The following is a 24,205-nucleotide window of genomic DNA, read 5'->3' as shown; positions in this document are numbered from 1 at the left end:
GAAAAAACATTCAGTTCTGGGTCTGCAGATTCACAGTCTAATTTTTTTTATGACGGCATTTCAAGAGAGAAAAAATATCTTTGCATATAGACCATTGTCACAAGCGCAGTTGGGTTCTGCATCAAGGGAGCAGAGACAGACAGTGGAGTTTGACTCCATCCAAAGACATCTCTTACAGAGTCAGGTCTACACCTCAGCCCCAGGGACACGGTGAAAGGGGCTGGTTTGTATTTCCCTGAGGGAAGGAAGTCGTGTTGGGCTGGGGCATCGATTAGACTCCAGGTCCCAGCAAGTGCAAGAGCTCAGAGATCCCCCCCACCCCACGTTTGCTGATCGAGAGAGGGCAGTAGATGTGAAGTGAGTCCAGTCTTGAGCTGCAGCTTGGACAGTGAGGAGCTCATTCTCCTGCCTCTCCCCTCCCCGGAACGCGATTGGAGTCAGTTTGAATTTGCCTTCGACTATTGCCGGGAGAGCCGATGACCCGCGACTGATATCGATTCCCCCACCTGCCCTAAATCGGAACTAGCCATGTCTCGCCCAAACGGGTCAGGTATCGATAGCGGTATCGGTACCAACTCCGGACTGACCGAGCCCCCCACGGGCGGCGCGGAGAGAGGAGCCGCCGCCGCCGGGGTATCGGTTACTAATCGGGGAGGTATCGAATCGATTAGTCTCCGGGGAGGAGCGGGGGCGACGTTGCTGGAGTTGGCCACCGATTCCGGGCTCTGGGCGAGGGGCAGGGGGGAGTCCAGCTTAGGTATCGGCGCAGGTATCGGCTCCGATACCAACCTGACGGGCGAGGAGAGCCCGCCGTTCCTCACCGATTCCTGGCTGGTGCCCCTGCTCTTCGCGTTGATCATGTTGCTGGGACTAGTCGGAAACTCGCTGGTGATTTATGTGATCAGCAAACACCGGCAGATGAGGACGGCCACCAATTTCTACATCGGTGAGGCGTGTGTGTGTGTAATGTAGATATTATCGATTAGAATCGGGGAATTCGAGAGAGAGAAAAGGAAAATGCGATTTCTAAAAGGTGGAGGCTGTGGGCTGTTTGTGAACATACAGGGGAAAGGCAACATTTAGAGCCGGATCCCCAACTAGCCTGTGATTTTTAAAATTTCAAATATGTACTTTATTCACAAATATATATATATTAAAACCGAACAACTTCAATGACTCTATAGAGTCATTGAAGTTGTTCGGTTCTGTACAGCAGAAACAAGCAAACATTGGAGTTTTACTGTATCCCAACAAGACAAAGGCAGTTTAAACTGAAAGGAGATTATATTTGTGTTTGAGGCACTGGGTGGGTTTGATAGCTGAATGGATCCCCATTTACTTTCAGCAGGAAGACCTCACATCTTTCCCCACTGCCCCTTGGCAGCAGCTGACCTAGGCTTTAGTGCATCCCTCAGCATGTCGTCCTGGACCTTGGAGTGTGCCAGTCTACATCCCTCACTTGGGGAGAAAGTGAAGTCTAGGTAAAAACAATGCCAGCAGATACTGGAAACCAGATTCTGGATTAGTGGTGCTGGAAGAGCACAGCAGTTCAGGCAGCATCCCTGGAGCAGCGAAATCGACGTTTTGGGCAAAAGCCCTTCATCAGGAATAAAGGCAGTGAGCTGGAAGCATGGAGAGATAAGCTAGAGGGGGTGGGGTGGGGAGAGAGTAGCATAGAGTACATTTTGCTGCTCATTGGATGCTGCCTGAACTGCTGTGCTCTTCCAGCACCACTGATCCAGAAAGTGAAGTCTGCAGATGCTGGAGATCAGAGCTGAAAATGTGTTGCTGGAAAAGTGCAGCAGGTCAGGCAGCATCCAAGGAACAGGAAATTCGACGTTTCGGGCATGAGCCCTTCTTCAGGAATCGCTTTTGCCCGAAACGTCAAATTTCCTGTTCCTTGGATGCTGCCTGACCTGCTGCACTTATCCCTCACTTGGGGTCAACTTTTGTAGTAGTCATGGGCACCTCATGCCCTAGCTCCCACACCTGCTAAGATTACTGTGAAGGGATCTCCTTCTCAACCTCTCTGCTCACCTGAGGTGTGGTGACGCTCTGGTTAAACCACCACTAGGTCTGTCTGTCTGTCTCTCTCTAAATGAGACAGCAGCCCTCTGCTCTGGTAGGAGTCTGGACAATTTGCCCTGAGAAGGGCACATGTGCAGCACAGATGTTGTTAGGGGTTTAAAGGTTTTGCTTCACAGACAGATGACTGACCTTGGCTTCACTGTATCTTGAGCTGGAAATGTGTTGCTGGAAAAGCGCAGCAGGTCAGGCAGCATCCAAGGAGCAGGAGAATCGCTGTTTCGGGCATGAGCCCTTCTTCAGGATTCCTGAAGAAGGGCTCATGCCCGAAACGTTGATTCTCCTGTTCCTTGGATGCTGCCTGACCTGTTGCGCTTTTCCAGCAACACATTTCCAGCTCTGACCTCCAGCATTTGCAGTCCTCACTTTCTCCTTCACTGTATCTTGAGTCTGGATGGTGGTGGGATGCACTGCGAGCACAGCAGACAGACAGACAAAGTGGCTCAGTGGTTAGCACTGCTGCTGCTCTGTGACAGGGACCTGGGTTTGATTGCTGCCTCGGGTGAGTGTCTATGTGGCATTTGCATATGCTTCCCCGTGTCTGTGTGGGTTTCTATGTGCAGGTTAGTATGTATAGGCAGTGCTAAGTTGCCCATAGGGTCAAGAGATCTGTGGGTTAGTCATGGGAAATGTAAAAGGATAGGGTGGGATACTATTCAGATGGCTATGTGGATTTGACACTTCCTGCAGTGCAGGGGGTTTAATTTTTATCGCACCTTTTGTAATTTTCTGGTCAGAATATTTTGCAATGTATCTTTACAAATGAGTAAAGAGTTGTATTAAGATGAAGAAAGAGACCATTCAAAAATACTGAATGGAGGGCACTTCCATCTCTCCCCTTCCCCCTCAAATAAATTGTAGATGCTGGGTCAGCTGAAACTTTAAGGCTATGATCAGTAGCCTTGTTGGTGAAAAGTATTTAGGGTTATGTTTGGAAGGTGAGTAAACAGTGTTGCACATATTAATCAGGATCAATAGTAGTCCATTCGGCCCCTCAAGCCTGCTCCACTATTTAATACTCTGCCTACTCCATGTTCCCACTTTACCTCAACAATCTTTCACCTTCCCCCTCTACTTGCTTAACAAGCCTCTGTCTGGCTCAGCTGTAAAAATGTTCAAAGACTCTACATTCTAGCTCCTTTTGAGGAAGAGAGTTCCAAAGGTTCATGATTCTCTGTAAGGGGGATAAAGAACTCCCAACTCTGTCCTAAATGGGTGGTCCCCTTATTGTTAAACAGATGCTGACAATCAGGTAAGAGGGTGGGACATGCTCGAAGAATGTTGCCAGGGTTGGAGGGTTTGAGCTACAGGGAGAGGCTGAATAGGCTGAGGCTGTTTTCCCTGGAGCGTCAGAGGCTGAGGAGTGACCTTTATAGAAGTTTATAAAGTCATGAGGGACATGGATAGGGTAAATGGACAAGGTCCTTTCCCCGGGATAAGGGAGTCCAAAATTCGTGGGGGTAGGTTTAAGGTAAGAGGGGAAAGATTTAACAGGGATCTAAGGGGGAACTTTTTTCACACAGAGGGTGGTGCATGTATGGAGTGAGCTGCCAAATGGAAGTGGTGAAGGCTGGTACAATTACAACATTTAAAAGGCATTTGGATGGGTATATGAATAGGAAGGGTTTGGAGGGAGTCAAAAAGTTTCGTGTTGGAAAAGCACAGCAGGTCAGGCAGCATCTGAGGAGGAGGAGGGTTGGTGTTTCGGGTATGATGAAGGGCTTATGCCCGAAATTTCGACCCTCCTCCACCTCGGATGCTGCCTGACCTGCTGTGCTTTTCCAACACCAAACTTTTTGACTCTGACTCTCCATTATCTGCAGTCCCCCTCGGGTTGAGAGGTATATGGGCGAAATGCTGGCAAACGGAACTAAATTAATTTAGGTATGGATGGGTTGGAGAGAAAGGTCTGTTTCTGGGTTCTACATCTGCATAACTCTCAGACTGTATGACTGAATGAAATATCAATGCTCCTAAGCTTTCTAAAAAATGCAGAATTTCTGTCACTCACACCTTTCACGACTACTGTCGGCAGTGCTGGCTCAACCAGGCAAGTGGCAAGCTTAGAATTGACCAAGAGTTTCGTCAAATATACAAATAGTGATTGCAGTGCAGAAGAAACAAACCTTTCAGTTCAGTTACAGAAACATTTAACAGCCTGAAACTACTGGCTGCAATACTCATTTGCACTGACCCCCAGTTTTCAATGTGAGAACCACAGATTTAAAACCTTATAAATAGCTGGAATGTTAATTTCCCATGCTGTGATACACAAGCTTTGTGAAAACATAGATTTCTGTTTTAAAAATTGAGCAACTGGTGTCCAAAAATCAGCTATGTGCTATCTCTATGTATTAGTCCTCATGCCCTGACTGAAATTCTCAACCGTGAATTTGAGGAATGGTTAGAAAGTCCATTTTTTTCCAACAGATTTGTTGGAAATAGTGCTGCATTGTCCAGTCAATGCAAAGATGACTACTTGATCCAGTTGACAATACTAGTTCAGCACTGCAGGAGTGCTGCACTGTTGGAAGAGCCGTCTCTCAGATAAGATGTTAAACCAAAGGCTAGTCTGTCCCGGAAAACTGATCCAAGAGATCCTATTACCCAAAGTTGAAGATCTGGGGTTTCACACCAATATTTATCCTTCAACTAACCTCACAAAGAAACAGATTGCAACCATAAGTTGGAGTGTTTTGTTTGAACTAACCTATCCGATGACTTCATTGATTCAGTGACAACAACTGTTCTTTTGCATACACTCCATATGGAAGGGTAACCCACGGCACAACACCGCGTTGAAAATAATGTTCTCCACATGTTTCTGAGCACATCCAAGACAAGAGTTGAGTGGATGAGGATGACGTGGAGATATGGATTGGTAAACAAGTGGAGTACGCATCTCGGGCTGTATAATTGCAGCTTTTTTTAATGTGGGACATGTTCAGATCCCATACAATCAATGAGATCAAGAGGTGCCGCTAAAGAAGTCATACCCAACAGCAGTTATACTGAAGGGTCCAATTTCCACAGTTCAACGTTGGCAGGTCATAGAGCAGAGAGATGTACAGCATGGGAGCAAATCCTTTGGTCCAACTCATCCATGCTGACCAGCTATCCTAAATTAATCTACTCCCATTTGCTCGCATTTTGACAATATCCCTCCAAACCCTTCCTATTCATATACCCATCCAGATGCCTTTTAAATGTTGTAATTGTACCAGCCTCCACCACTTCCTCTGGCAACTCATTCCACATATGCACCATCTGAGAGAAAAAGGTGCCCTGTAGGTCCCTTTTAAATCTTTCCGCTCTCACCTTAATCCTATGCCCTCTAGTTTTGGACTCCCGTACCCTGGGGAAAAGACCTTGACTATTCACCCTATCCATGCCCCTTTATGATTTTATTAATTTCTGTAAGGTCTCCCCCTCCTCCTCTGATCAAGGCCAAAAGAACTGTGGATGGTCTAAATTAGAAACAAAAACAGAAATTGCTGGAAAAGCTCAGCAGGTCTGGCAGCCTCTGTGAAGAGAAATTAGACTTAATGTTTCCAGTTTGGTGACCCTTCCTCATAACTGATAGTAGTGAGGAAAATGTTTTTTTATGCAGAAGCTAGGGTGGGGGAGGGGGGTAAGGAGTAAACATCCGCTAGGAGGGTGAGTGTAAGCTGTTAGCGGCTAACGATGTAAGATGGGTTCATAAATGTATAAAATAACACACAGGAATAAAGCAAGATTAAGTTTTTTTAATGCAGAGGGTTGTAATCAAATGCATAAAATCTTTTATCACAAGGAGTCGGTAAAGGTGGGAGATCCTGTGGTGTGGTGTTTGGTATTCCTACCTTTGTGCTGGATTAAACTAAGGAAGCCGTGTCTGTAATGTGGCAGGAACAGGTTGATGAGCAACTTTGTAAATACTTCCAACACACCAATGTGTTATGGACCAGACCCAGACCCCCTCAAAATATGTTACAAAGGAAGCCTAGACCATAACTTTTTTTGTACTTGAAAGGCAGATGTGAGGTGTCTGCTCCAGATACTGGCCAAACTCCTTGAGTTCAAAGTTTGTGCAAAGATTTGTAGCTCGGGTGCTTGTTGTAGTGGTTCTGTTCGCCGAGCTGGAAGTTTTTGTTGCAAACGTTTCGTCCCCTGGCTAGGAGACATCATCAGTGCTGTGGAGCCTCCAGCGAAGCGCTTCTTTGATGTTTCTTCCGGCATTTATAGTGGTCTGTCCTTGCCGCTTCCGGGTGTCAGTTTCAGCTGTCCGCTGTAGTGATTGGTATATTGGGTCCAGGTCGATGTGTCTGTTGATGGAATTTGTGGATGAATGCCATGCCTCTAGGAATTCCCTGGCTGTTCTCTGTCTGGCTTGCCCTATGATAGTAGTGTTTTCCCAGTCGAATTCATGTTGCTTGTTGTCTGAGTGTGTGGCTATTAGGGATAGCTGGTCGTGTCGTTTCGTGGCTAGTTGGTGTTCATGTATGCGGATTGTTAGCTGTCTTCCTGTTTGTCCTATATAGTGTTTTGTGCAGTCCTTGCATGGTATTTTATAAACTATATTAGTTTTGCTCATGTTGGGTATTGGCTCCTTTGTTCTAGTAAGTTGTTGTCTGAGCGTGGCTGTTGGTTTGTGTGCCGTTATGAGTCCTAGGGGTCGCAGTAGTCTGGCTGTCAGTTCTGAAACGCTCCTGATGTATGGTAGTGTGGCTAGTCCTTTTGGTTGTGGCATGTCCTCGTTCCGTGGTCTATCTCTTAGGCATCGGTTGATAAAGTTGCGCGGGTATCCGTTTTTGGCGAATACCTTGTATAGGTGTTCCTCTTCTTCTTTTCGCAGTTCTGGTGTACTGCAGTGTGTTGTAGCTCTTTTGAATAGTGTCCTGATGCAGCTTTGTTTGTGTGTGTTGGGGTGGTTACTTTCATAGTTTAGGACTTGGTCTGTGTGTGTTGTTTTCCTGTGTACCCTTGTGGTGAATTCTCCGTTTGGTGTTCTCTGTACTATCACGTCTAGGAATGGGAGTTGGCTATCCTTTTCTACTTCTCTCGTGAATCGGATGCCTGTGAGTGTGGCAGAATGACTGTCATCCTAGATAAATCAGACTACATCAAAAAAGCACAACACCTACTAGCAGACACCAACACCTACCAAATGAAGGATTCGGACCCCACACCACAACTCACCAATAGAATAAATAACACTCTAAGGAATCTACAAAAAAAACGGACAGATAACCAAAGCGGACCTACGAAGAATGAAACCGGAAAGCAACAACACCCCCAGATTCTATGGACTACCCAAAGTACACAAACCAGACATCCCACTCAGACCCATAGTATCACTACCAGGGACACCAGCATACAAACTGGCCAAAGAACTACAACAGAAACTGAAACACCTGGTCAGCGGATCCAAACACTCCATACAATCAACACAGGAATTCTTGGACACCATCAGGAATACACACATAGACAAAGAAGAAACCATGATCTCATTTGACGTGACGGCACTGTTCACTTCGATTGACAAAACCCTAGCCAGAGAAACAATAGCCAACCTACTGGACATAAATAACAGAAAACAGGAGGCGGAACCTATCAACAAAGACTGCATACTTAAACTACTGGACCTATGCCTCACTACACACTTTACATTCAACAACCAGATATACGAACAAATCAACGGAACACCCATGGGATCACCAATCTCGGGACTCATAGCAGAGGCAGTTATGCAAAGGTTAGAACAAACAGCCCTACCACAAATTCAACCCAAACTCTGGGACAGATATGTCGATGACACTTTCGTAATCATCAAAAACACGGATTCACGAGAGAAGTAGAAAAGGATAGCCAACTCCCATTCCTAGACGTGATAGTACAGAGAACACCGAACGGAGAATTCACCACAAGGGTACACAGGAAAACAACACACACAGACCAAGTCCTAAACTATGAAAGTAACCACCCCAACACACACAAACAAAGCTGCATCAGGACACTATTCAAAAGAGCTACAACACACTGCAGTACACCAGAACTGCGAAAAGAAGAAGAGGAACACCTATACAAGGTATTCGCCAAAAACGGATACCCGCGCAACTTTATCAACAGATGCCTAAGAGATAGACCACGGAACGAGGACATGCCACAACCAAAAGGACTAGCCACACTGCCATACATCAGGAGCGTTTCAGAACTGACAGCCAGACTACTGCGACCCCTAGGACTCATAACGGCACACAAACCAACAGCCACGCTCAGACAACAACTTACTAGAACAAAGGAGCCAATACCCAACATGAGCAAAACTAATATAGTTTATAAAATACCATGCAAGGACTGCACAAAACACTATATAGGACAAACAGGAAGACCGCTAACAATCCGCATACATGAACACCAACTAACCACGAAACGACACGACCAGCTATCCCTAATAGCCACACACTCAGACAACAAGCAACATGAATTCGACTGGGAAAACACTACTATCATAGGGCAAGCCAGACAGAGAACAGCCAGGGAATTCCTAGAGGCATGGCATTCATCTACAAATTCCATCAACAGACACATCAACCTGGACCCAATATACCAACCACTACAGCGGACAGCTGAAACTGACACCCGGAAGCGGCAAGGATAGACCACTATAAATGCCGGAAGAAACATCAAAGAAGCGCTTCGCAGGAGGCTCCACAGCACTGATGATGTCTCCTAGCCAGGGGACGAAACGTTTGCAACAAAAACTTCCAGCTCGGCGAACAGAACCACTACAAACTCCTTCAGGTTAAGCAACAATTTATTTAAACATTGTAGTTAAAGAAAGAGGATTTTAGAATAACAACTCTATTGGAAAACTTAACAGAACGATGGATCAAGCAACTATTACTAATTAACTGTTCCAATGTCCTAACATCCCACAAACACACCCCTTGGCAAAAGAAAAGGCAAGTTCAGACACAGATTCTCACATGCAGTTCTCCAATTCAGGAGGAAGATAACACCAAGAGAAAATTCAGAGAGCGTAGCAGCCAGGAAACATTCACTGAAGCTTCCAACTCTGTTGAGAAGCCAATAGCTTCTGATGCTACCCAGAGATCCTGATCTGTGAGAGCTGGTCATACCATTCCAGATTGTTTTAAACAAACACCCAAAGCCTCCCGAGCTGTTTAATGGTGGTTTTAACTAGCCAGCTCTGAACCTCTGTCTTACAATCTCTCCTCAAGATACACCCAGGACAACGCAACCTCTTAAAGTGACAGCATCATCAAAAATGGCAGGCAATATGGCCTCGCCTGGTCAGTCATGTGATAAGAAATTGGGAGCTGCTCCCATTGCTATCCATAGCTACAACATGTACCTAAAAGAGCATGTTCCCACTCCGCAGCTCACACTCCTGGGTGGGGTGTAGCAGTTGGCTCAGACGACTGTGGCGGATCAGATTCGAGGTTCGATTTTCCCCCGCTCCAGCTGGGGTGGATTGAGGAGTTGCCTCCTTGGCCTAGCGCAGGAGCAGATAATGGTGGTGTGGACCAGACCTGCCCTCTGGCAGAGAGCTCAGGAAGTGGTGAGTGGATCTTTCAAGGGAAAGGTAGGTGAATGTTTGAACTTCTGCAGAGTAATGGATAGAGAATGGGCCAGAGGGATTAGTTTCAGACTGGGTTTCAGGACACATGGATAACACCCCTCCCACCAAATACATTGAGCATTCAGCCAGGAATCAAGGAAAGTCCTATCTGTTCTGGTATGTTCTTGTTTGGGGAAACCAACATTTGGCTATTAACTGTCTCTATCCTGGAGATGTGGGACCACAGTTTGAAATAAACTTAAGAAACGAATGTGTATTAAAAAGTTACTGAGTTTGGGTGTGAGACATTTTATTGTTGGGATGTAATTTTGCTTTAATAATGCACTCCACATGCACCATCAGAGTGAAAACGATCCCTGTGAAATGGTTTCACATTTTTCAATTGCAGTATATTCATTTTGGATTAAATATGCCAGGCAGTGGAACAAGTGAGCGTTTTTTGACTGAGGAAGAATTGTACTTCTGTAGTGCTTTCTGAGCTTCTAGCTAAAATCTGTCAAGGAGCAGTCTTCCAAACTGCAATGATAAATGCCCGAGACAGTGCAGAACAGTCTTTTCACTAGGATTTAAATAGCTTGAAACACTGGAGCTGGAAAATGGTTATTCAGCTTATCAGGAGATGATGGTTTCAACTTGAATTTCAGTGAAGTGAGAGCGTTCATGGAATTCATAGATTTGAGTGGAAGCCATTTATCTGCTGTCCACCTTATCAGGATTCATCCTCAGCCCCCTACTGTACTTCCTGCACACCCTTGACTGTGTTGCCAAATTCCGAATGAATATCATCTACAAGTTTGCAGAGAAGGGAAATAGAGAGCTTGGTGACATGTTGCAACGAGAACAACCTCTCTCTCTCTCAACATCGGCAAAACTGAAGAACTGAGTGTTGGCTTCAGAAAGAAAGGAGGAGAACAGAGCTGAGGTTGATTGGGTGGAGAGTGTCAAGTTCCTCGGATAACCGACGACCTGTCTTGACTTCCTACGTAGATGCGACAGTCAAGAAGGCCTCTTCTTCCTCAGGCGGCTCGGGAAATTCGGCATGTGTGGAAGGATCCTCACCACTGAAAGCAAACTGTCTGGGTGCATAACGGCCTGGTGTGGCAGCTGCTCTGCCCAGGACTGAGAAACTGCAGGAGGTGGTGTGCGCAGCCCAGACCATCACTGAAGCCAACCTTCCATCCTTGGACACCATTTACACCTCTCTCTGCAGCAGAAAGGCTGCCAACACCTACCCCAGTAATGTTCTATTACAACCTCTTCCGTTAGGGGGAAAATACAGAAGCCTGAACGCGCACCAACAGGTTCAGGAACAGCTGCTTCCCAGCCATTGTAAGACTGATGAATGGATTCTCTAGCCTCAAATAACGCTGATCTTGGTAACGCTGATCTCACCTCATGCACTCCCTGTGCAAAGTAACCTGTACACCTCTAAGCCTGTTTTGATCTGTATGTCCTTGCTTACTGTGATCTGCCTGTACTGCTCACCAACAAAGCTTGTCACTGTACTTTGGTACATGTGACAACCATTTTACACCTCCGGCATTGCAAACTATTTAAATCCCAGTGAAAAGAACAGTGTTCTGCTGCTTTACCACTGACTCAGGCATTTAATCATTGCATGACATTTTGTTGATCTAATGCCACTTGAACTAAACAAAACAATCAGCTGCTTAATTACAGATGTTGCTCCCTCAATAATTGGGTGTTGCAATGTAAGAAGGCTTTGAGCTTTTTAAATATGGAAACAGGAAAGGGAATGGGCCACTCAGCCCCTCCAGCCTGCTTCCCCCCCACCCCCATTCAACAAGGTAATGTCTGATCTGCTGCAGGCCGCAAACTATTCTTTTGTCCCTAATAGCCCTCCACTCAGCTAGAAATCTATCTACCTTTTCTTTAAATATTTTGCCTCCATAGATTTCTGGGGTAGTGAGCTCTAGACATTCACTGCCCTCAGAAGAAATTTCTTTGCAACTCAGTTTTACATTTGTGTCCCGTCTGCCTTTCTCTTAGTTTGAGATCCCCCCCCCACCCATGGAAACCTCTTCACAAGCGCCTGCCTTGCCATGCTCCCTCAGAATCTTGTATGTTTCGATAAGATCACCCTTCACTCCTCCGAATGCTAATGAATGAAGGCTCAACCTGGTTATCTGTACTTGATAAGTCACCCATTTCATTCCAGGATTCAGCCCAGTGAATCTATTTGAATGGCTTCCAGTGCCTGGACATCCTTTCTTAAATACAGGGACCTGAACTGTACACGGTACTCCAGATGCAGCCTCACCAACACTCCGTACAATTGTTACTAGGGAGAGCAAGAAGAAGATGGTGGCACTGGCAAGGTAGGCTGCGTCTGGGCTCCTAGGCCCTTCTAATCCAGACGGCTGTTTTCTCCCATCTTTCCTTCCCTTTCTTCTTTCTTTTTACCTTTTTTTTCCTTCATCTTCCTGTTGGTGGTGCTGGAGGGGGTGACATCACAGAGGGGAGTGGGACTTTTGGTAAGGTGGCGGCCTGGCCTGGTGGTGGAGCCAAGGATTCCTGGTTGTGGTAGACCCGAAGCAGGGATCTCTGGTAATCAGTGAGGCGGTGGTGGCAACTCTTGGTTTTGTAGGCCCGGAGCAGGGTCTCCAGGTAATTGTTGAGGTGGTGGTGGTAGCTTCTGGTTGAGGTAGGCCCAGAATAGGGACACCTGGTAATCCATGAGGTGGTGGTGGCAACTCTTGGTTTTGTAGGCCGAGAGCAGGGTCTCCAGATAACTGGTGAGGTGGTGGTGTCAGCTCCTGGTTGTGGTGGGCCTGGAACCGGCCACTCCCTGTTGGCAGTTGCAGTTGCGGAGCTGCAGTCTCCTGGTTGCTGGGCTAGTGTGGGTCCAGCACGGGACCTGGAATCAGCGGCCAGATGGGCCCAGCAATGAAGAGATGGCCTCTGAAGAGGGGCGTCTCCTACTTTGGCACAGGCGGCAGCGAGGCGACAGAGGGACACCGGCACAGGTGGTGTTGGTCAGCTGTCTCGGAACCCATGGTGGATGTGGTGGAATGAAGATGGACTTATTCCGCCTTATCTTTCTCTTCTTAAACAATTCAAAATGGTGGATTGTGGTGACAGTCGAAGCCTTTCACTGCGTTGCTCATTGAAGAGCACAAGTGGCGATAAATTGTCATCTTTCTTTCAATGGGAGGAGATGGATTTAGTGTTGTATGGCTGTACCAGATTTTTTTTTATTTCAAAAAATATACTTTATTCATAAAAATATTTAGATCTGTACAATTGGTCATGCTGTGCATACGTAAACATTCCATTTCTTTGCATACAGTGATTGAGTAATCATTCATATATACGTACATATATCCATATGTTTAGCTGAAGTGTCAGCGGAGCCCACTTACTGCGTGGGCCCCCTGTTCTTATGCAGGCAGACTTTACACGGTGGTCTTTCCCCACCGCAACTTGGCGGCAGCTGCCTCAAGCTTCAGCGCATCCTTCAACACGTAGTCCTGGACCTTGGAATGTGCCAGTCCGTAACACTCAGTCAGGGTCAGTTCCTTCAGCTGGAAAATCAACAGATTTTGGACCGCCCAGAGAGCGTCCTTCACCGAGTTGATGATCCTCTAGGCACAGTTGATGTTCGTCTCGGCATGTGTCCCGGGGAACAGACCGTAGAGCACGGAGTCCCGCGTCACGGAGCTGCTCGGGACGAACCTCGACAAACACCACTGCATTTCCCTCCAGACTTCCTTTGCATAGGCACATTCCAGAAGGAGGTGTGTGACAGTCTCGTCCCCCCGCAGCCACTTCGAGGGCAGCGTGCGGTGCGGCTGAGAGTCTAGGCGTGCTTAAAGGATCTCATAGGCAGAGCCCTTCTCCCCACCAGCCAAGCCATGTCTTGGTGCTTGTTGGAAAGTTCTGGCGATGAGGCATTCTGCCAAATGGCTTTGACAGTCTGCTCAGGGAACCGCTCGATAGGATCCGCTCTCTCCTTTTCCCAAAGGGTCTCAAGGACACTACATGCTGACCACTTCCTGATGGACTTGTGGTCAAAGGTGTTTTTCTCTATAAATTTCTCCACAAAGAGCAAGTGATTCGGAACGGTCCAACTACTCGGAGCGTTCCGCGGCAGCGAGGCCAGGCCCATCCTTCGCAACACCGGGGACAGGTAGAACCTCAGTACGTAGTGACACTTGGTGTTTGTGTACTGGGGATCCACGCACAGCTTGATGCAGCCACACACAAAGGTGGCAATCAGGGTGAGGGTGGCATTTGGTGTATTTTTTTTTCCCTTCGGACCCTGGCCACCTTTGATCTCCATACAAAATGGAAGATGGCCCAGGTGACTGCGACGGCACAGGTTCTGGGAATAGGCCAGACCTGTGCCACATATAATAACACTGACAGTGCCTCACACCCGATGACCAGGTTTTTACCAGCAATGGAGAGCGATCGTAGCTTCCATCTGCCCAGTTTCTGCCTCACTTTCTTGATACGCTCCCCCCAAGACTTGGCACGCACCCCAGCCCCTCCGAACCAAATACCCAGCACCTTCAGGTGGTCAGACCTGACGGTGAAGGGGATGAAGGATTGGTCAGCCCAGTTCCTGAAGAGCATGGCCTCGCTCCAGATCACTGGGTCAGATGAGCTGCTGCTCATGAAGTGTGAGAAACGACAGGATTTGCTTGGTTCAGGTTGGTGGAGGGAAATCCACTTCTTGGTCGAAGGGACTCCTTTCGTTAACAAGTCTCAGTTTATTGCACGTTGGCAACTAGTTACGGGTTACATTGCTTGGAAAGTCACCGTTTACACCTGCTTTGAGGAGGATCAGATGGTAGATCCTATTCCTTCAAGATCCAAGCTGTTCCGCTCCCAACTCCATAGGGTAGCAGTACCCCTCAGTATTGACCCTGTCAGACTCTTTTATACAACATTTGCCTCCAGAGTTTATTGATTTTTTTAAAATTTTGTACGTTTATGCATATGATAGCCTTTACTACTACTGCATCTCCCCCAGACTCTCTGACCCTAACTTTACAGACTGAGGTGATCTGCAGTTTTCACTGTTTTCCGAGAATGGGGTTCTCTTTTGGATATGGGAGATGGGTAGTTCGTCTTTCACTCGACCTGAAAGGTTAACTCTTTCTCTCCACAGGTGCTGTCTGACCTGCTGGGTTTTCCGGCAATTTCTGATTTTCTTTACTTAGATTCTCAGGCCATCAGGAAGAGAATCATACTTGGCTTTGTGGTCTGAGGGCTGTTCAGTGTTGGATTCTGGGATCTGCAGTTTTTTTTTGTCTCTAACGTAGTTCAGTGTTGATTTGCAGTGGGAAATATTTGCACAAAATAATTGACGTCAATGGATTCTGATTTTCGTGAGTATTCCCCAGCCAATATCTCTGTCTCAGGCTCCTTGCAGACCTCCAGCAATGATCTGTATCTCCTGTTCGGCATGGGGACCCTACAACCTTCTGGACTCAATATTGAGTCCCAAGTCCTTGCCTCCAACCCTCACACACCAGGCCTTGTTATCACATAGTCTGCTATTACACACCATCATTGTTAACCACTAACAGTCCTCATTTTGCAGCTATCATTGAATCCCTACAGTATGGAAACAGGCCCTTCAGCCAACAAACCCTCCAAAGATTAACCCACCCAAACCCATTTCCCTACCCTGTTACCCTACATTTACTCCTGATGACTGTATCTCACCTACACATCCCTGAGCACTATGGGGCAATTTAGCACGGACACTTCACTTAAGCTGCACATCTTTTGGATTGGGAAAAAAAACAATCCCACATCTTTGGGAGGAAACCCACACAGACACGGAGAACGTGTGAAACTCCACACAGATAGTCACCCGAGGCTGGAATCAAACCTGGGTCCCTGGCACTGTGAGGCAGCAGTGCTAACCACTGAGCCACCGTGCTACCATTTGACCCCAACTCCCCCACCCTATGTTCTGCATAAAAACCAAGGTTGTCCTAGTTACCATCAGGTTTGAAGGGTCACTCGACCTGAAACGCTAAGTCTGATTTCTCTCCACAGATGTTACCAGTCATAGAGATGTACAGCACAGAAACAGACTCTTCGGTCCAACTCGCCCATGCTGACCAGATATCCTAAACTAATCTAGTCCAGCTGAGCTTTTACAGCAATTTCTGCTTTTGTTTCTGATTTCCAGCATCTGCAGTTCTTTCAGAATCTAATATTTGTTTAAGTTCTACTATAGAGTCATAACAAAATCTTTCACTGATGTGCTTTCACTGCTTGCCCCTAAGCCAGCTATTCTTTGACCATTGATCCATGACTGTCTGTTCCTTAACTTTCTATATTTTAACTCTATCTGCCATTTGAAGATGACTAAGGTCACAATGCTCCTTTCTATTTGAGGATAATCATTCTTGATTTCGGTATGTATGGATTGTTGACCATTTGGAAAGTTGAACACCTTTTTGACCTTCTCTGCTGTGCCCCCTGGACTATGTAGTTGCACTGTTGTTAGCGTAGACAGTGTTTTTCCTCTCAATGAATCATAGAATCCCTTCAGCCCTTCGGCCCAACAAGTCCACACTGACCCTCTGAAGAGTTTCCCACCCAAACTATTCCCCATTACTCGACATTTACCCCGGACTAATGCACCCAGCCTGCACATCCCTGAACACTCTGGGCAATTTAGCATGGCCAATTCACCTTGACCTGCACATCTTTTGGATTGTGGGAGGAAACCGGAGCACCCAGAGGAAACCCACGCAGACACGAGGAGAACGTGCAAACGCCACACAGACATTCGCCTGGGGCTGGTATTGAACCTGGGTCCCTGATGCTGTGAGGCAGCAGTGGGGTGTTAAAGGTTAAATTTGTCAGGGGTGAGGGGGGTGGGGGGAGGTGGTGAGCAGGTTGTATTACTCAAAAATAAGGTGCAAGTGTTTACAGCTGTAGATAATGGTAAGGGTACTTGTGATAATAAGCTGTGTGTCTTGAAGTCTCACAAGGAGCTATTAGGAATGTCATGGTTTTAAATGACTTGACTTTAAGTTGTTATAGAATCATACAGCATGGAAGCAGACCCTTCGGTCCAATCAGTCCATGCTGACCATAATCCACTAGCCCCGCCTGCCTGTTTCTGGCCCATATTCCTCCAAATCTTTCCTATTCATGGACTTATCCAAATGTCATTTAAACATTGTAACTGTACCCACATCCATCACTTCCTCTGGAAGTTTATTCCACACATCAACCACTTCCTGTGTCAAAAGAAAAATGCCCGTCATGTCTCTTTCAAATCTTTCTCCTTTCACCTTAAAAATATGACCCCCAATCTTAAAATCCCCCACTCTAGGGAAAATACTTCTGCCATTTACCTTATTTATACCCCTCATGATTTTATGAAGCTCTGTAAGGTCACCTCTCACCCTCCTATGCTCCAGTGAAAAAATGTCCAGCCTATCCAGCCTCTCCTTCTAACTCAAACCTTCCACTCCCAGCAACATTCTGCTCAATCTCTTCTGAGTCAACCCCAGTTTCCTAATATCCTTCCTATAGCAGGGAGACCAGAACTGGACACAGTTAATTTAAGTCCTTTTAATTTCTTATGGGTTCTTCCTCCCTCAAATGCAATGCATGAAGTGCACTCGGTTTTGACATATCAAAGACGTAGTGACCAACTAGTGCCCAGTAAGTTCCCACAACCAACAATGTCGCAGTGTTCAAATTAAAATAACTCCACAGAGACCGGTATCCCATCGCCAAGTCACTCTTTATTCGCACGTGAACTATTCTTGACTATAGCACTGTCTCCTACAGAGCCAGGTATCAGAGTGTGAATATCTCTGAATCTCAACCTTTTAAAAAAAATTTATTAAATGGTACAGTTTACAAACATTTAACATTAACAGCTGTATACAGAGAAACAGCAATTTACAAGGGAGAGGGGTGGCTAAGCCAGGCCCCAAGCCCTGACATTCAACCAGTTTTCAGGGAAATGAGGACAAACCACAAATCCCAGTTTCAATCATCACAGAATAGTAACAATGATAAGTACATATAAGGCAGTCCATTTACATAAAAAACAGTGCAGGCAATCCACACCCCTCCCAGGAAGCCAACTGTCCCTCCCACCTCTGGCCACTCTAAAGGCAGCCTTAACCTTTCTTTATTTTTTAAAATTTTTTTTTGAAGGGGAGGGCAGGGACTAATCCCTTATTTATTCTTTTTCTTTCTTATTTTTCTTTGTTTCTTCTTTGGTAGTGCTTATTTTTTGTGTCTGTGTGTCTGTGTGTCTGTGTGTCAAAGTGTACAAATCTTTATTCAATTTCCACCACCAGGAAAATTAACCTTTCTTTCTAATGTCAGCCAGGGCTCTCTGGGACAGATTAACAGCTCAATGAGGTCCAGCTAGCTGACCTCGTCACAATCACCACGCAGATAATCTCTTCTTTTTGATGTTGATCGAGAGATAATATTGGTCATTTTTGTGAAGATCTGTAGCTCAGGCGTTAGTTGGATTCGTTGTTGAACTGTTTCCTGTGTTTTCATTGCATCAATGGGCTTGTTGATAGAATCCCAGGATGAGTGCCAGCTTCCAGGAATTCCCTTGTTCTTTAATTAGCCCATCCTTTGGAATAGTACCATACAATTTTCCATCTACCCTGAGAGGGCGGACAGGCCTTTGGAATTTTGTCTCACCTGGAAGACAATACTTCAGACTACTTTCAAGAATATACTTTATTCATAAAAAATATCTTTGTGTATAGGCACAGTCACAAACACTGTCGGGTTCTGTATAGTAGCATATAAAGGAAACAAACATTGGAGTTTGACTCTATCCAAACAAATCACAGGCATCTCTTACTTGTACGATACTTTATTTGCGTGCATTTGAGATATTGGGAGGATCCAATAACTGAACGGGCCCCTATTTACCTTCAACAGGAAGACTTCAGACGGTGGGGTATGAGCCCTGGCAGCAGCTGCCCCAAGCTTTAATGCGTCCCTCGGTATGTAGTCCTGGCCCTTGAAGTGTGCTGCACTGCAACACTCGGTCAGGGTCACTTCCTTGCTCTAGAAGACCAATAAGTTTCAGGCTGACCAAAGAGCACCTTTCGCCACATTGATGGTGCACCGGGTGCTGTCGATGTTTGTCTCAGTGTGCGTCCCGGGGAACAACCTGGAGAGCACAGAGTCCTGCATCACGTATCTCAACAGGAACCAGTCCATCTCTCTCCAGATGTCTCAGACAGTGCAGCAGTCTCTCAGCACTACCATGCAGTATCAACTTTGATTTTTTTTTTAAAACTATGATCCTGCTGTGTGTCTTGAACCCAGAGCTTCTGATTCATGGGAGTTTTACCCTCCGCAAATTGACGCCAACATGCAATGTAACTGTACTCTTTGTGACATTGAAAGTAAAGTAGTTCAGTAGCTGCATTTCATTCACAACACTAAGATACGCAACAAATACATTTATGAAGAGCCAACTGGGACCAATAGTAGCACTTTTAAAATACTAATCCTTCTCTAGTTGTAGAAAATAGGCAAATTGATTCTACTTAGACTTCCAGTCATGATCAGAGAGAAAAGATCTTAATCCAATCAAAATGAGACAGATTTGAATGCACGTCCCAGAGCTCAAAGATTATATTTGTAATCCACTCCATCTGACTTGCAAAGACTGTAAATATTATAGTGCAAACTCATACACAAAAAAAGGAATGTTTGCTAAGAGGTGGTGAAAATTTAAATATCTGGAGGACAGTACATTAAATTTAACTGTGGTGTTTCTGGCAGTTATCGTTTGATATTAACCAACGTTTTGGAAAGTAATAAGCTAAAAAATTCATAAAACTATTCAAGCCTTCCTGGTTACCACAGATTAGGTAGGCGTTTTTTTTTGTGGGACAGGTAATGCTTGCTACTAGATTACATTCCCTACAGTGAAAACAGGCCCTTCAGCCCAACAAGTCCACACCGACCCTGCGAAGAGTAACCCACCCAGACCCATTCCCCTCTGACTATTGCACCTAACACTGTGGGCAATTTAGCATGGCCAACTCACCTGACCTGCACATCTTTGGACTGTGAGAGGAAACCCACACAGACACTGGGAGAATGTGCAAGCTCTATGCAGACAGTCACCCAAGGCTGGAATTGAACCTGGGACCCTGGTGCTGCGAGGCAGCAGTGCTAACCACTGAGCCACCGTGTCACTCTAAGTCCAAAGACAGTAAGAAATACCAGAAACAGTCAGCAGTCCAGGCAGTCTTTGTTGAGATTTGTCCTTTCATCAGTAAGGGTAGTAATTAGAGATGGGGTTGAGATGTGTAGAGAGACAGGAATAGGAAGAGAGAAAGGGAAACGGAAGACAATTTCTTCATGAGATGTGGGTGTTGCTAACACTCATCCTGTAACCCAAAGCCTCTCAGGAAGGTGGTGGCTGAGCTGCCATCTTGAATTGTTGCACTCCATGTGGTTTGGAGAGACTACCGTCAATGCTGTTAGGTGGTGAGACCCAGGATCTTGAGACAGCGCCACTGAAGGAGTGGTGTTCTATGGTCTCTCTAATGTTTCCTGATCCCCCACACCTCTCTGAGGGCTGTGAGTTGCAGTGGTTTCAGGAACCAGAAGACAACATTTCTGCTTTCCAGTCGTTGGGAAAATACCTTCCAGGTGGCTGTCCTTCCCGCGCAGTATTGACGGAGACGGAGTTCCGATCCAGGATGGTGAGTGGCTTGAAGAGGGACTCACAGGCACCGTGCTCCCATGTATCTGCTGCCCTTCCCAGTGGTGGTGCCCCAGCTTCAGAAGGTGATGTCGAGAGATTCTTGGGGAGTTGCTCAATACGGTCTGGTATATGGCAGACACTGCTGCTGCAGGATTGGTAAATTCTTAATCTCGCAAGGAATTAAGGGATACAGGGAGAGTGCGGGTAAGTGGGGTTGAAATGCCCATCAGCCATGATTGAATGGTGGAGTGGACTCGATGGGCCGAATGGCCTTACTTCCACTCCTATGTCTTATGGTGGTGGGGACAGAGTGAAAGTGTCACCTGGTGGATGGGCTGCTTCATTCCTGAATCATTTCCAGACTGAAATGGCTGGGTCCAGTTATTTTCCTGGTCACCAGTCAACCTCAGAACGAAGGTAGAAGTTCTCCCAGTGTCCGGATGAGTAACTACCTTGGGCAACACTGATCGTCTGGTCATTGCTGCTATTTGCTGGAGTTTGCTGTGTGCGAGTTGGCTCCCGCTGTTCCTGTGCTACACCAGTGATGCACTTCAGAAATACTTCATTCCATGTAAAGTGCTGTGGTCACGGAAGATGCTATTAAATGCGATTCCTTTAAGTCCTTATTATAATTCAGAGGCTTTTAGACCATTGAGTGGCTCAGCTCAGTGGTTAACACTTCTGCCTCTCAACGCCAGGAACCCGGGTTAGATTCCAGCCTCAGGCAACCATCTGTGTGAAGTTTGCACGTTCTCACAGTGTCTGCATGGGTTTCCTCCGGGTGCTTCAGTTTCCTCCCACAATCCAAAGATGTGCGGGTTAGGTGGATGGCTATGCTAATTTGCCCATAGTATCCAGGGATGTGTCGGTTAGGTGGATGAGTCAGGGGTAAATATAGAGGAAGGGATCCAGGTGGGTTACTCTTCCGAGGGTTGGTGTGGACTTGTTGGGCCAAATGGCCTGTTTCCACACTGCAGGGATTCTACAAATTGAACTGAACCCAATATTAACCTACCATTTCAAAGAAAATGAAAGCTGGCAACACTTTTTACTGAGGAGCCTTCCAAAATTGTTTCCTAAGTGAGCAGTGACCTTCCCCACACTGGCCTGGCCTAGAATGGTATTTTCTCTGAGTGGGGATTTGTCCCAACCTTTCTCTGACCACTGCTGACCACAGCAGACCAAGATTTCATTGTATCCCTGACCTCTTCCCTCTTCCAGAGTACTGGAAGGTTCCTGACTGACATACCTGAGGGAAGTGACAGGAAGCAAAAGGACCTTTAAGGGGAACCCCCATCCCAATTTTAAGGTCAATTTTGATGAGATGTTGCTGACAGGAATTCTAAATGATTTGGAGATGCTGGTGTCGGAGTGGAGTGTACAAAGTTACAAATCACACAACACCAGGTTATAGTCCAACAGGTTTAATTGGACTGCTCCTTCATCAGGTGGTTGTGCAGAATAAGATCGTAAGACACAGAATTTATAGCAAAAATTTACAGTGTTATGTAACTGAAATTATATATTGAAAAAGACTCAGATTGTTTAAGTCTCTCATCTTTTCGAATGATCATGTTGGTTTCAGTTCTTTCATATTTGAATCGCAAAACTCTTTCTAAAAAGTTACATTCTCAGGTGCACTTTAATAATCGGTGTCATGTCGGTTCAGATAAAGGTGTTAATTCCCTGTGAGGCTGTCTGTGCCACAATGTTCAGACTGATTCTAATCTAAAATGACAGATTTGCAGAATCTTACATGGATTCATGCAGTTTTTGAGCAAAGTACAATGTAATTCTGTAAGTACAAATTCACCCCACAGGCTGATGTGTGTGTGCACATTCTAATGCCTGTGCTCTTTCTCCATGAAGTCACTGGCTCGGAGCCCCTCACCGTCCTTTACACCTTACTGGGCTGCAAAGTCAGCATGACATGACTGTCCCAGGAAAATTGAAACCGGCTCTCGATCTTGCTCAATGTACCTGTGGCCTGTGTCATTTTCAGGTCAAAAGAGCAGAGAGGGAGGTTTGGGGTGCGATCGTGCCACTACATCACATGATCACGCCACTATGTCACGTGTTCACGCCTCTATATCACATGATCATGCCACCACATCACATGGCTTTGCAGCATTCTGTTTCATTGAGAAAGTTGTCACATCAGATAAACGGTCTCCCAGAGTGTAGGGGTGAACCACAAGTCCCTGAAACTGACATGCAGCAAGAGAAATGCTTGACAGACTGTCCCCTCAACTCGAGATCCAGATGTGCTGAATGTAGCTAGTGCCTTTCCCAGCACCTTGAACCACAAGGTCGGACTCTCGTCGCATGGTGGTGCTGGAGTCCATAAGAAGGAACCAGCTGGATGTGGAGCCCAAGGTGAGACCACAGTTCGAAACCAGGCATCAGCTCATTATTCTGTGGTCATATGTAGACATCATTTGGGGGTGGCACAGTGGTTAGCACTGCTGCCTCACAGCAGCAAGGACCCGGGTTCAATTCCCACCTCGGGCGACTGTCTGTGTGGAGTTTGCACGTTCTCCCCGTGTCTGCGTGGGTTTCCTTCGGATGTGGCGGTTTCCTCCCACAGTCCAAAGATTGGCCGTGCTACATTACCCATAGTGTCCAGGTGAGATGCATTAGTCAGGGGCAAATGTTGAGTAATAGGGTAGGGGAATGAATCTGGGTGCATTACTCTTTGGAGGGTCAGTGTGGACTTGTTGGGCAGAATGGCCTGTTTCCACACTGTAGGGGTTCTATGATTCCTCCCGACTATTCTGAGGCAAACTGTGAAGTCAAGTGAAAGTAGCTAGTTGGACTGATAGGTTGTCTACAGAGTAAAATCTTTGAGAGCAATTGGCGTAGGAGCAGGACTCAAGTGAGAGCCCCTTTAGGTGGCACGACGGCTCAGTGGTTAGCACTGCTGCCTCACAGCGCCAGGGACCCGGGTTCAATTCCACCTTTGAGTGACTGTCTGTGTCTGGGTGCTCGAGTTTCCTCCCACAGTCCAAAGATGTGTAGGCTAGAGTGATTTTGGCTGTGTTAAATTTCCCATAGTGCCAAGGGACGTGCAGGCTAGGTGGATTAGCCATGGGAAATTGGGGGTGGGTCGAGGTGAGAGGTTCTTCAGAGGATAGGTGCAGATTTAATGGGCCAAATGGCCACTTTACACAATATTGGGATTAAGCATGTTGCACAATGGTGGGAGAGCATGGCTAATTTGTACCTTGATTCTAGCCCCTGCAATCTCCTTTTATTCGCTTTCTAGAGAAATGCTCCCATTCTTAATGAAGTTGGCACCAACTGATTTTGGTTCGACGTTTTGTGGACAGCATTTCTCCCACTGAGCCTAAGCTCGGGTTCCAACCAAGAACTCGACGGCCAAGGGAGGAGTGGGGCCAAGTAGGTTGAATAACAGCTTCTGTGAATCCTACTAACACAATGGCAATAGCGAACAGGAAGAGCAGGAGAGATTCCTGATCTATCGCATGATAGAGACAACCTCGGAGCCTCTACTGACACTGTCTGTAGCTCCAGGCTACCACATGCATGGGAGGTAATGGCCTAGTGGTATTATCGCTGGACTGTTAATCCAGCGACCCAGGTAATGTTCTGCGAACCTGGATTCGAATCCGCTCTGGTTAATGCAATAAAAGTCTGGAATTAAGAGCTGATGCTTCAGGTTAAACCCCATCTGGTTCACTCATGTCCTTTACAGAACAAAGCTGCTATCCTTACCTGGTCTGGCCCTACATGTGACTCCAGACCCACAGCAATGTGGTTGACTCTTAAACTGCCCTCTGGGCAATAAATGCTGCCTAGCCAGC

At 46.3% G+C, this 24,205-nt stretch overlaps 1 protein-coding gene across 1 annotated transcript in view; it reads left to right on the top strand.

Moving 5' to 3' along the window:
* Positions 1-843: 843 nt before the first annotated feature.
* Positions 844-24,205, top strand: part of LOC132836065 (G-protein coupled receptor 54-like) — a 35,612-nt gene continuing 12,250 nt past the window's right edge. The window contains exon 1 of the mRNA XM_060855313.1: positions 844-946. Within this exon, the coding sequence (XP_060711296.1) occupies positions 859-946 (88 nt within the window). The 5' untranslated portion in view covers positions 844-858. The remainder of the gene's footprint in view (positions 947-24,205) is intronic.

The sequence above is a fragment of the Hemiscyllium ocellatum genome, chromosome 45 (assembly GCF_020745735.1).
Source record: "Hemiscyllium ocellatum isolate sHemOce1 chromosome 45, sHemOce1.pat.X.cur, whole genome shotgun sequence".
In the NCBI taxonomy this organism is placed as follows: domain Eukaryota; kingdom Metazoa; phylum Chordata; class Chondrichthyes; order Orectolobiformes; family Hemiscylliidae; genus Hemiscyllium; species Hemiscyllium ocellatum.
Note: the sequence above shows the minus strand (reverse complement) of the source record. Positions and strands in the feature narration are given on the sequence as shown.